This window comes from Leptinotarsa decemlineata, unplaced genomic scaffold, assembly GCF_025532065.1.
Source record: "Leptinotarsa decemlineata unplaced genomic scaffold, Ldec_3_MD MMD2_tig00000133_RagTag_RagTag, whole genome shotgun sequence".
Lineage (NCBI taxonomy): Eukaryota > Metazoa > Arthropoda > Insecta > Coleoptera > Chrysomelidae > Leptinotarsa > Leptinotarsa decemlineata.
Window position 1 is genome coordinate 7,435,756 of NW_027412542.1, and position 13,537 is coordinate 7,449,292.

A 13,537-nucleotide genomic window follows, 5' to 3' on the forward strand; every position below is an offset into this window, starting at 1 on the left:
GAGTTGTCGTATGGGAGCGACAGCTGATTAACGGAAAAACAGATTTTAAACAGATTTAAACAGACAGATAGATCAAAAACACCTTACGGTTCTGGTGCAGGTGTTTTCAGTCGCAGACCCAGGACAGATATATCAACCTGCCTAGGAACCTATGCGACTGTGTTTCAATCGGAAATTTACGCTATTGAGTTGTGTGCGGAGAGACTGGAAGAATCCAACCTCATACACAAGTCAATAAAAATACTTATTCTCGGACAGTCAAGCGGCGTTGGAAGCTCTTGGCTCCTACCGAGCAACCTCTAAATTGGTAGCAAATTGCCAAAAACCACTCTCCTCGATAGGAAGACTTAACGAATTGTCTCTGGTCTTGATTCCTGGCCATACTGGCCTGGAAGGCAATGAGCCTGCTGACTCCCTTGCAAAGGAGGGTACACCTGGATAGCAAGAAGATGTATGAACTTCTGGCAGAATCTTTCAGGATGGGCTCACTCCAAAGCGTTTATTCACCCTTCGAAGCTTGATACCAAACAGTTGTTGGACTACAGTAGGGATGAACTACAATGTCTAACAGGCCTTCTCACAGGTCACTGTCATTTGAATCATCGTATGCAGAAACTCGGACTGTCGGAAGACAGTGTGTGTCGCCTCTGTTTGGAAAATGATGAAACAGCAGAGCACACACTTTGTGTCTGCCCCGCTGGGGACCAAATAAGGTTTTTAGAGTTCTGCGGCAGAGCCACCATATGAGGTGCAAGCAATGCGCGGAAAATACAATTCGCAAAGAAACGAAATACTTTTGTAAAATATGCCTGGAACAGCTAACCCAGTGTATCGAATACACAAAATGTAAAACTTTAACCTATTTTTATATGTCTATACTTCTTTCAATAAATTGATGGATGTAGCCGTGGTAGGAGATCATAATAAAAAAAGAAATGAAAATTTCTATATTTTTTATCACTTTCAATCGTAACTAACGTTACTGCAGTTTCGTCCTATATGGATATTCTCAAACTGATACAATAAACTCATTTTATTAGTTTGAGAATGTCCATATAGGACGAAACTGCAGTAACGATAGTTACAATTAAAAGTGGTAAAAAATATAGAAATTTTCATTTCTCTTTTCATTATGCTTCTTTCATAGTTCAATGAATTCAATAGATAATAATGAGTTTTCCGGCATTCAACGCCACCGCCCCAGTAAATAAAAAAAATAACTTTCTTATTAGTCAGTGGGCTATGCTTGAAGACTGGCAGCAAACAAATCTAAAGAAATGAACTTTAAACGTTCAAGCCAGTTTCGAATATACCTACACAGTAGGTTTAATGGACTGACGCCTATCAGAAAACAACTATTCCCCTGGCTAACACCACGAAGGGCGTTGAAATTTACTCGACAGGTGTCAGTGCAGGAATCTTCACAGAAAATTTCCTGCATATTCAATTGGCAATACAACTGAAAGAGTCGACCTTCAATTCTGGAACGGGCACACTTGCAGACCGGTTTGTAGCCCTCAATTTTCACGTGTTAACTATACTTATAGCTTGTATTTGTAAAATGATTTTCTCATTAGTCAGACATCTTTTCGCTGTTAGTAGATCTGACGAAACCTTTTGAAATCCACCCGAATGGAGTCGCGAGCAACAGATAAAATACAGAATAGATAATATAGAGAGAATAGAGTATATACATTACTCCATTAACATGGAAATGAACAATCGAGTTACAAAAGCAGCACGGGTTGCTGGATGTATGAAATTTGATTGACATGTTTTTAATGACATTGACACGCTGTCAAAATAACGGCGTGAATTTATTTGAGTTTGTCTTGCATTGTCTTTATCGTAGTTCATTCATTTCATTGCAATGTTTTCTCATAGGTGAAATTTTGTTTCGTTTATTATTTTCCTATTATACTGATCATTTCTTGAAGTTTGTAATATATTTCTTTGGTTGACAATATCGCAAGAAACTTCTATTAATACTGATAATCCATGATTTCATGTTATGATTGGATATTTTTTGACTGAGTTATATGTCAATTAATTTTAATAAATCTGTCTTATTTATCAACTGATTTCGACAAACTTTTTATATTATCTTCAGTATGAAATTATTCGTCAATCCGAGTTATCATGAAAGATACCTAATTATTTGGGTTGTCACCCCTTGAAGTGAAAGGGGTGGAGTTGAGCAATTTTATAAAAAGTCTGTTTTGAAATCAAGAATTACACGTCGAATGGAAATTTCAATACGTATTCCTAGCTTTAGGCTGAACTGACCTTGGATAAAATCGTGAAGCGAACTAGCAGAACGGAAAACAAAAGAAAAAACGCTGCATTTCTTCGCGTCTGGACCTTATATAGGTCGAACAGGTTATATAAGTTGCTCGCGGGGCTGCTTTTTTGATTTTCTTGCCTCGCCACATGTCTGCAAAATGGCATCTGCTGCCTAGCACGCGTTCCTGAATATAGGTGAGCAACTTTAAGGCCTTAACGTAGCGTGCCTACCCCACAGAAATTGTTAATTACTGGCAGTGGCTACATCCACGTTGTCGTGAAACAGACACCAACAGATTCACTTTTCTTAATTTATTTCGTCTGAATTAGTTTTTTTCGATGGAAATCCCTATAAAATACTAACTAATATTGCTCATATCATGAAAGTTATTTATTTTCATAGTGTATCGTAGAATATTGCATTTCTTGTAATAGCTAAAATGATGTTAAAAACTACTATGACGGCATAATTGAATCTTTCTAAAAAATGGGAAACAAGCTGCCCATCTTCAATAAGCTAATGTAAGTATCATAGAGGATTTGCTCTGATTCCACTCACTTGATTGGTGTTAGGTGAGAGCTCTGAGAGGCAATAATGACCTATCAGTACAGTGTGCAAGATTGTACTTTTTGACTAGCGCTGGTTTTCATCTTCTTTCGTTCTAATGCATACTCTGTTAGAAAACGCGCAGTTCCTAGATTTTGTAAGTTGTTTACAAAAATATGAGCAATACAAACTGACTTGCAAGTCTCACCTCAATTTTCATGATATTCTAGTGGGGAGAACAATTTCCAAAATATATATAATTACGAAAAAGGTATAAAGATATATCCTAGTCACATTATCAATTCAATGTGTACGTGGTGATGCTTCTATCAAATGGAAAGAAGCAAGAATTTCACTTATTTGAAAGAGGTGATTAGTCTGAGATTGGTATCAATATTAAACTTTTTCTAATATGTTCATTTGCAACAATATTTGAACATGTACTTGGAAACTGAATTAATTTAGTTTTTCAACTCTTGAGCAGTATCACAGACAGGCGTTTTATTGAGGCATTACTAACTCAACTGTATCATTTCTCTACATTCAAACAAGAGAGGACTTGGAAAATTTAGACGAATGGTATAATATTCATCCTTAATTGTGCCATATGGCACTATATCGGGCCTACACTTTTTCTAATCTACATGAATGTTTTCGCTTTCAAAAACTTTCAACGAGAATACAGATTTTCAATAGATGGGCCAACGATGAAATATAAAGTTTATACATGGTAAAAAATATGATTAAATTACATATTTTTCAACTTAGACGTAACTAAAACAAAATATACGACTTCCACACTGCTGAACAACTGTGGATCAGTTTACAAACAAATTTCAGTGACATTTGTGTACGTACTCTAAAATGATTGAAACATAAATAACGTGGAGTAAATCTAGATCTCATGACTTCATGTTATCAAAAGATGGAGCCCCTGATCGTTTGGTGATCGAAACACGTGTTGAGGCGTTAAATTAAAAGTTTGGCGTTGGGAAAAAATTACAGTAATATTCATTGGTGATCAGATAGAGTATGTCACTGCATACTGCATTACACTGTGTGTTTGAATGATTGACAGTGTTTGAAGCAATATTTAAAAAAACTTAAATGATATGGCACGAATCTATTGAGTGATGAATGTTGATTATTATTATCGTCAGAAAACTAAAACTAGATGAACTAAGAAACAAAACCAAAAGCTTACTTCAATAGTGTGATTAGATAGATTATCGTTCATAAATCAGTATTGGATACCGTCTTCCGTGGTCTTAGCCACTACTGAAAACTTAATTATATACAGCTCATCAAGCCCTTGGATGTATGTTTTGATGCCATATGTTAATATCCTCAATTTATTTTAACAATATGTCTGCGCTCATATATGCCTTATGCTTCTTAGAAATTCGAATGAAAATATATCTCCAATAAGAAACGTGGAATGAAATTATATTTTTCAGAGATTCGGTCTGCAATTCAATTTATTTTCTCTTTGATAAATTTCAGTTGAGGAATCCAAAAAAAAATAATCGTCAGTGTAGGGTACGCTTTCAATTTTTTTGTTGTTATTTGAGTTGTTATCACTTTGTACTCCACAAATTGATATTTATGGTCGTTTTCATAATTGTGGATATTTTGAGTAGAAAACACTTGTTTTTAACGTTTCCTATTTCCTTTCATATTCATTTATTCGATACACCATTCAGACGTCAGAGCCAATTACAGCATGAGGAGGATATTTGACGTTTTACAAAAATATGTATTTATATGAACGATCCCAAAATTGTAGTAAACAAGATTACAAAAATCAAAAACAGAAACAAAATAGTGTGAATAAATATGTAAAATTGAAATTTATGAGAGATCTAAAAATTTTCCTAAGGTTTGAGATTTTATTTTGATTTATTTTTCTAACATGGAATTATTGTTTCATAATGCTTCATTTTAATTTTGATCATCCTCATTATGTGTTATTTTATTATTACTGAAACCCTATTCATAAAAAATGATTTTATTTCTCCACTGCACAGGCAAACACATAAAATATTATTGTATATTATATACCGTTTTGATATACTATTCTTATATTTTATATATGTATGTATTTATGCCCTATTCGTTTTCTTATTGACCAGAAACAAATAATAATGTCAAATTTGACAACAAATGACCTCCTTAACTTCATTAAGGGTTTGGAAAATGCCAGTATATTCTATTAAGATCATATACTACGATCTATATTCAACTTCAATTCCGTAATACTTGTTAGAGAGTACCCTATTCAAAATATATTTTTGCGGTAATTTATGTTTCAAGTGAAATATAGTAGAGGAAATCATATGCAACTATCCGGAAATAATGAATATTCGAAAAACAAATACTATAGCTCAAAGGAGAGTGGAAATGGATACTTTACAGAAATTATTGACCTCATTGCCCTCTTTATTAATAATAGAATAGGAAAAATGTTATTTTTAGAATTCCATTTTGGTTCTCAAAAAATAGGACCCAGATAGTCAGCAGATCACAATAACAACAATTTATTCACCATGAAAAATAGGTACAAACACAATGTTATATGCATACTAGGAATACATACCAAACCACTTTCAAGTAGCCTTCAGTAATTTATACTTGGGTTAAAATCAAAGAAAATAACCACAAATGAAGGTTTTGGATGTGGAAGTTTTTCATATTCATGTGCTTTTTCATATCATATCAAGATCATTTTCGAAGCGAATGAGCATAATAATAGCGTATACATATTTGTGCTGGTAAACTTGTATACTGTTGTGAGTATCTCACAATCAAATTCAACAATCAAACCCACTAATGAAAATCCTTAAAAAGAAAAATTTTGTAAAGAATGATTGATGTGCTCATGTATTTCTGATGTCAACATATTGATGTCAGCCTTTTCGGGAAAGGGTGAGTATTCACTCTTTCAATGTATCTTCAAACATCTTTATAGAATTGATTCATTTACAAGAGAAATATAGAGTTTTGGTAACACAGTTTCGGCTTAAGAGTTCTAGAAAATTTGGCTCTGATTACTATTTTACGAATGACGAAATCAACTCAATATTTAATTTTTGTACTCTTTCATTACTTATGTGAGATAGGTTAGGTAAGGCTAGGTCCGAATTGAGTGGGGTTGACCCTCCACCACAACCCGCAAGGGTTTATTGTGACTCACACCTATTCACACTCGACCAAATAAACCCAGCTTCTCAACGAAGCCGATTAGTTTGTATGGTGAGTGGTGAATCAGGTCAGATTCTGCGAAAAGTACATACATTTTCTTGGCATCCAGGTGTTCAATCTTTGTTTGATAAAGCCTAAAGTGATACCAATGGCATGTTCTGGTCCGATTAAGTTACTTGCACCACCCTCCTCTGCAAGGGAGTCTGCAGCCTCATTGTCTTCCAGGCCAGTATGTATAGGAATCCAGACCAGAGACATTCTGTCAAGTCTTTCTATCGAGTAGAGTCGTTTTTTGGCAATTTGCTACCAATTTAGACGTTGCTCAGTAGGAGCCAAAAGTTTTCAACCCCGTTTGACTGTCCGAGAATATTTGTATTGACTTGTGTATGAGGTTGGAATCTTCCAATCCCACCACACACAATTCAATAGCGTAAATTTTCACTTGAAATACAGTCGCATAGGTCCTGGGCCTGCGATTGAAAACACCTGCTTCTGATCAATCTGTGAACCAACAACTATCTGCTCCTAATATTTCCTTCTCCCAGAGGATCCAGTTCTCTTTACTCAAGAACAGTACTTTATAAGGTAGTTCGTAGTTGACGGTTAGAGGCATACAGTCAAAGGTCATTTTCAGAATGCTGTGACTTCCATTGTCAACTAACAGTCTGTTGCACTCTGCATTACATTAATATGTGCAATTGGAAATGTGCACAAGTCTATATGCAGTCCATCTAGCTTCTCTCTCCACAAAAATATGGAGAGAAGGTAGATCTAGAAGAATCTCCATGGCCGCTGACGGTGTGGCACTGATGGCCCCACTGAAAGCCAGACAAGCCTGTCTCTGTAAGCCAGAGAGCTTCGCTTGGGCCGTTTTCTGTAAATCCTTCGGCCACCAAGCAATTGCACCATACGTGATCATTGGTCTAACAATCATCACATGAATCCAATGGATTTGTTTGGGATCTAAACCCCAAGTTTTACCACAAATCCTTCGACATGTCCATAGAGACAGTCTGGCTTTGTGTAAAACTTTTTCCAAGTGAGCGTTCCAGGTGAGTTTTTTATCAAGGACCATGCCAAAATATTTCACTTCCGTTCCAAATAGAATGACCACACCATTGAGGAAAAGTGGCGTTAGATCGTCCAATTTCCTTCTCTTGGTGAAGGGGATTAACACAGTGAACAACTGTGAACAACGTCCAATGTGCTTTGGAGAATATTACAAGCTACCTTTCCCGACGTGGACCTTGCCAAGATAACAAAGTCATCTGCATAAACTTGCAGATCTACTTTTCTTCTGTCGAGGGCATCAAGCATACTATCCATCAGTAGAACCACAGAAGGGGAGATTATGTGTCATTAGTGCTATAGTTCATTTATTTGTTTTCGTTTTGTCGAATTGGCTTGTTCGTTAAATAAATGAATACTTATCAACTCATTTGAATTCATTTTATTATTCCAAGAAACACTAAATGCTTATAATTAGGGACTATAACTAACTACAGAGAATTATAAAATAACAGAAATAAGATATTTTTAAATACACACAACATATCTTGAAAATAAAATGAAAATGAAATGCATATCTTTTCCTAAATTTGTTCGTGTTTTTATCTTGACAGTGATTTGGTTTGTATTATGGCATGATTATGAATATGTCCAATTCGAATGAAGTTCAGGTTTTCAAAAGAGTGGAGAATTTATAGAGTGGATTCAAGTCCAAATTTTGTTTTGTAAGATTTTCAGAGGTTTGATTGTAGATTTACTTGTTGTTCCCCAAACAGAAATTAGTGCAAATGTTGCTAAATAATACTGAAATATATATTTTTTTTAAATTGTGTAGGTATAAAGTTTCAAATCTTCATTTGTTGTTCCTGTAAATTTAATAGAATTATGAATGAACCTAATCGAATTATGTGAACATTTATTGATGGGAATTGATGGAAATTCCATCCAAATCATTCTTCATATATTTTTTTAGCTATTCTTTACTCTCTTTCTTAATTTCATATATCTATCTATGGCTATTATTCTTATATTCTTTTCCGGAAAAAATTACTTGAATGAAATGTAGAACGGATAGTGTATATTCCATCAACTTTTAATTTTGTAATAATTTTCATTAGTAACTTTATTCTTTGAATTGAAGAGATAAGTCGTTATAAAAAAACTTTATGACTCTTCTATTCTCCTACATACTTTCAAAAAACTTTTCTAGCAGTATTCTTTCTTGACGTCTTCGACAAAATTATTTTCCATTTGAGACGATAGTTATCCTTATTTATTTTAATACGATACAAGGTGTAAATTCCCAATTAATGATAATTAAGATGGAACACCTATCCCCGTGGAACTAACAATCATTAGACAAGAAAAATGCTTGATGTCAGCTTCCGAACGTCACCCCATATCGAATATCTACGCATAGCTGAAATTCAAAATCCCGTAATGATCTTGGGACACATATGACCTGACGACCCGTGCTTGATTATTAATTTCCACATTTCCCTGTCCTAATTTCCGTTTTCTCTTCTGTTTCAGGAATCCTCTCCAACTTTGACGCTCATATCGTCAAAGGTAAGCAGGCCATGCGACCGCAGCGTTGTCCAATCAAGGTGTGTGTAACTGTGTGCTTTTATTAATTTTAACCAGTGTTGCCAACCGTAGAAATATATAGTCTTACACAGGATTCATAGAAACACTAGATTTTGGTGTTAAATGAAAGAATATATTCTTACATCTCCTAAGGAAAAGCAGAACATAATGTTGAAACAAACATGTTGAAATTGTTTTCTGGTATTCAACATCACAATTAATATGCATTGCTCTATCTGAGGTTGGGAACACTCATTATTTATTTTAGTTTTGATTCTAAATCTATTCAATATATTTCTGGAGATAATGTCAAATAGACTTTTTTATTTTTTATTCAATTGATCACATTTGTAAAAATTGTTTTTCTCATATAATATTAATTTATTCATCAATTTCTATTTTGTATTCTTCAAAACCCTTCAAAAGAAATGCACTGTATTTTTGGCAACTTGTAGTTTCACCTAGTTACCTAATCTGAACGATATTTCCTGTTCAGCACACCGTCTTGAGAAATTTCGGCCACATTTTTTCACATAAACACTATTACACCCCGAACATTTGAGCTTATCAGCTTCATCTTGTCCACTTTGCCTTTGGCATTAAAAAAGAAATTAGATAACCTGACATGTAGTCTGAATGCCATTTCCACATTGTTTTTTCTGTAAAAAAAAACGCAATTGTCTCTGTTCTTTTACCACCAGCGGGGAAAATTTAAAATCGGTCTAGTTTAGATAAAAGACGAATACTCTAATAAAGGTTCACTCGAGAGTGAATGACCTTTATGTTTTGTTTTTCCAAATAGATGGAACATGATTAGCTTTCTATGTAGACTATGAGAGAAATTAAAATAGTCATCTCTCCAGTTCAATTTCTTACTAGGATTCTGTTTCTATGATTCCTGAACAAGTAATAGATAGATGAGCTTAGTAGTGATACGGTATATGAAACAAGTGTTCGTGAACCAGCTGACTGAAAATCAGTAATATGTGCTAGACCCTACAGAAGTGACAGAAATGACTATTTTATAAAAATCTTGAATCTTTTTGTTTTAGTACATAACCTTACAAGATTCTGAGGAATACACTTTTGATTTTTCGTCGTTCTCAAGTCAGATTCATATAAAACATTCATCTGATAAGTTTTGGCATTACCTACTGCTATATGAAACACATTGTGGAATAGTTTGATGGTCCAGTAACTGATGAAGCTACTGTGTATCGAAACGCATTTTAAACAAAATTCACTGTGAAAATTTCATAATTATTATGATGGATAGTCATAAAGATCTGTATATAACTCTGTATTTAAGGTTTTAAAGTTTCGTGAAAAAAGTTCAACTTGTGACTCAGACAATGTTTTAAAAACTGAAACATGAAGAACATTCGATGTAAAGTATTTACAACAGTTCACGTTTTTTCTTCTATTATATCATATTCTACAGTATTTCAGTAAAAATCGTGCAGAAAATCGGGATGAAGATTGAGACTAATGATAACCAGAGACAAAACAATAACAAAACTGATTATTGTCATTAACACGTTGACTGCCACAATAGGAATGAAAAATACAAGACCACCCGGCCATATTTGGTTTTGTTCTGATTTCAATATTCTTTATTTCATAGATTACAGCTGTATTTGCCCGGTTACCGTAGACATTATTTTTTTGGATATATTTGCAAAATAAAATTAGGCACAGCATTAGTGCCTCGCGGCACAGAAAGTTACATACAAACCGTTTTTGCTGCGAGGTACGAATATTGTGCCTCAGTGACAAGAATCCATCCATAACAGATTATTGGTCTAAAGAAGATATTTACCAGAATTGTATTCCGAAGTATATGAGCAGGAATAGATTTCAGCTACGTACGATACATTTTTCTGATAATGAGTCTGTCCCACAAGGATGCATTGATAAACTTCGCAAACTTAGACCACTTTTAGATTTGCTTATCGAAAGGTATAAATATGTTATGGTGCCACCAGAAAACGTATGTATAGACGAAACCTTAGTGCCATTCCGGGGACGACTTGGCTTTCGTCAATATATCAAAAATAAACGACACAAATTCGGCATAAAAGTTTACAAACTCTGTATCAATGACGGATACACTTATAACATGTCGATATATTGTAGACAATCTGAGACGAATCATTCACTCTCTTGTTCAGAACAGGTCGTTTTAGATCTGATGGAGTCACTCCTAAATGCTGGTAGAACTTTGTATGTTGATAACTATTATACCAGTGTCAACCTAGCTAATTTACTTTTAGAGAGAAAAACTCACTTAGTTGGAACTCTCAGGAACAGAAGAAAACATAATAGTATAGAAATAGAGAAAACTAAAATTCGTAAAGGAGAGTGCATTGCTAGAATTAGGGATCCCGGAATTGTTATGCTGAAATGGAAAGATAAAAGGGATGTCTTGGCTCTTAGTACAAAACATCTGAACGAAATGATAGCTATGCCAAGTCGAGCAGATCCTGAGAGAAAGAAACCAGTGCTAATCATGGATTATAATAATTCTAAAGCATATATTGATCTATCGGATCAGCAAAAAGCCTATAATACTCCTCTAAGGCGCGGTATAAAGTGGTACCGTAAACTTGCAGTTGAGCTACTGTTGGGGACTTCACTAGTGAATGCACATGTCGTATATAAAAAGCTTACTCTAAATAAAATACAAATCACGGAATTCAAAAAAGATATCGTGAAGCACATTTTCGAAAAGCATTCATCACTTGCAGAGCCCGAATCTCAACAAAAAGCACATATTGATCAACATGATTTAGAACAAACTGGGAAACGATTGCGTTGTACAGTATGCTACGAGAACATCAGTGCAGAGTTTGGACGTAGAGACGCTCAAAATAAAACTCCAAGAACAACTTGGTCTTGTTCTATCTGTAAGAAGCTTTACTGTGTTAACTGCTTCTTTTATTCACATAAAAGTTATTTACCATAATTTACGTATAACGATTTATGACATCACTTCACATTATTATAATATAAATTTTGTTTCAATTTATCGTTAAAATTCATACGATGTATTTTGTTCCAATAAATCTTTCAGGAACATGGATAAAACATTTTCTTCTATCAAGATTCTAGTTGTAAAGAGTGGCTAGAATTCAGACAAATAATTCTACCTACTAATATAAAAATATACCAAAAATTCTGAACTGAAAATAATTTTCGAGGGGTTTTCATCACATCATGCTCACTGTGCCATGCATAATCGGTTTATATAGCAAATATAAGCGTTTGTGAGCCACACTCCGTACCTCAGTCCGTAAAACGATATTAGTCTGCGAGGTACAAATAATGTGCCTCAGAGCACCAACCTAATATTTATGGAGGGCACATACGTGGTACCTCACGGCAGTCAACGTGTTTTTTGAATTGCCAACCAATATGTTTTTAGTCGACCTGATCTTACACTAGGTACAGTCATTATTGATGGAAGAAAAATATGGAACGTATTCAAAAAACACTTCAGTGTGACAATTTTACAAAAACGCAACACATTTTTCGACATACAATGTCATTGGGCGTATTTTTACACGACGGACACGGTCGAAAACAATTTTATAAAAACACAACACGTGTTTCGCCATACAATGGCTTCTTCGGGCGTGTCGGGCGTATAGACACGCCCAAAGAAGCCATTGTATGTCGAAACACGTTTTGCGTTTTTGTGAAATTGTTTACTGAAAATCTCATACTAAAATATTTTTTGAATACGTTAGTAACGTATTTTTACCAAGTATCGGCCAATTCCATCATATATCTTGAGAAATATTGAATAATAATCTGCTCTAGCTACTCAGTTACACCGTACTGAAAACAATCAATAAATCAGAAACACGTGTCTGGGCTTATAAAAAAATGTGGTTTTTGTGGTTGTTGGGTAACAAAGTTTTTTTTTGTTAGACGTAATACGAATTGAAATTGGGGATTAGCACATTAAACCTGAAAGAAGTGACTTCATCTAAAATGAATCTTTAGTGGATAAAAAGTGATTCATACCTCTAATTTCACGAACACTGCTTCATTAATAACATGCCTAGTTTCCATATTACCAAAGATATATTTTTGTAGGATGTTGGCAATACTGATTATACGAAACTGCAACAATCTATATCTGTAGCAGCTACCCACCACTTGTAATGTTCCCTGCGTGTCTGCATTTTATTGGTTGGTGTTTTTATCATCTAAAACTGAACTCTAAAATTCTTCATGAAAAGTGACATCTTTCTTCTCGATATTGCAAAGTGCACAAACTTCTACTGTCTCCAATACTCCAGAACTGTGTCATGTTTTGATTGACAAGTGAAAACATTCAGATTTCGAAGCATGTCGATTCTTTCATTTCGAAATATGACAGTTCATAACTAATATAAGAATGGTTGAAGTTTTTTAAATGATAAGTTGCCAACCTTCGAATAGAAATTTCACGTACAACCATAACGCTCATCATGTGCTTGTGAAAGATCATCAATTGCATGAACGGAAAAATTTTGGGGTAATAACAATAATAATATCATTATACAAACGCTTACATAACTAAGGATTTGAAAACTGTTATTCTCTCTTATTTCTACGAATTTGTACTATTTAAAGAGTTATAAGGTATCGAATTGGATAAAATTATGTTATGCCTATGAACCAGGAAGTACAGCAAGGATCAATTCTTGGGCCAGTACTGATTATTTGTTACATAAGTGAAATAAATAGTTTACATAATACCAAAAATAAATCGTTTCACTTCCTTGTCGCAACACTTGGGAATTTGCAGGATTGGTTGTGAATAATTTCTTCATAAAAGAAATGCAACGATGATAGAACAGGTAATATACCTGGCTACCCCAGTGCAACAGATCACTTTGTGGTCAAATTTTCTTTTTCGGA

The 13,537-nt window shown here is 34.3% G+C and overlaps 1 protein-coding gene across 5 annotated transcripts in view; it reads left to right on the forward strand.

Annotated features, from left to right (window-relative positions):
• Positions 1-13,537, forward strand: part of Ca-beta (Calcium channel protein beta subunit) — a 483,978-nt gene that overhangs the window by 199,504 nt on the left and 270,937 nt on the right. For 4 of the 5 annotated variants that reach the window (XM_074172644.1, XM_074172646.1, XM_074172649.1 and 1 more), the window contains one exon: positions 8,573-8,608. In XM_074172644.1, coding sequence (XP_074028745.1) covers positions 8,573-8,608 — 36 coding nt within the window. Of the gene's footprint in view, positions 1-8,572; positions 8,647-13,537 lie in introns of all 5 variants that reach the window. The other variant, XM_074172648.1, reaches the window with a different exon arrangement.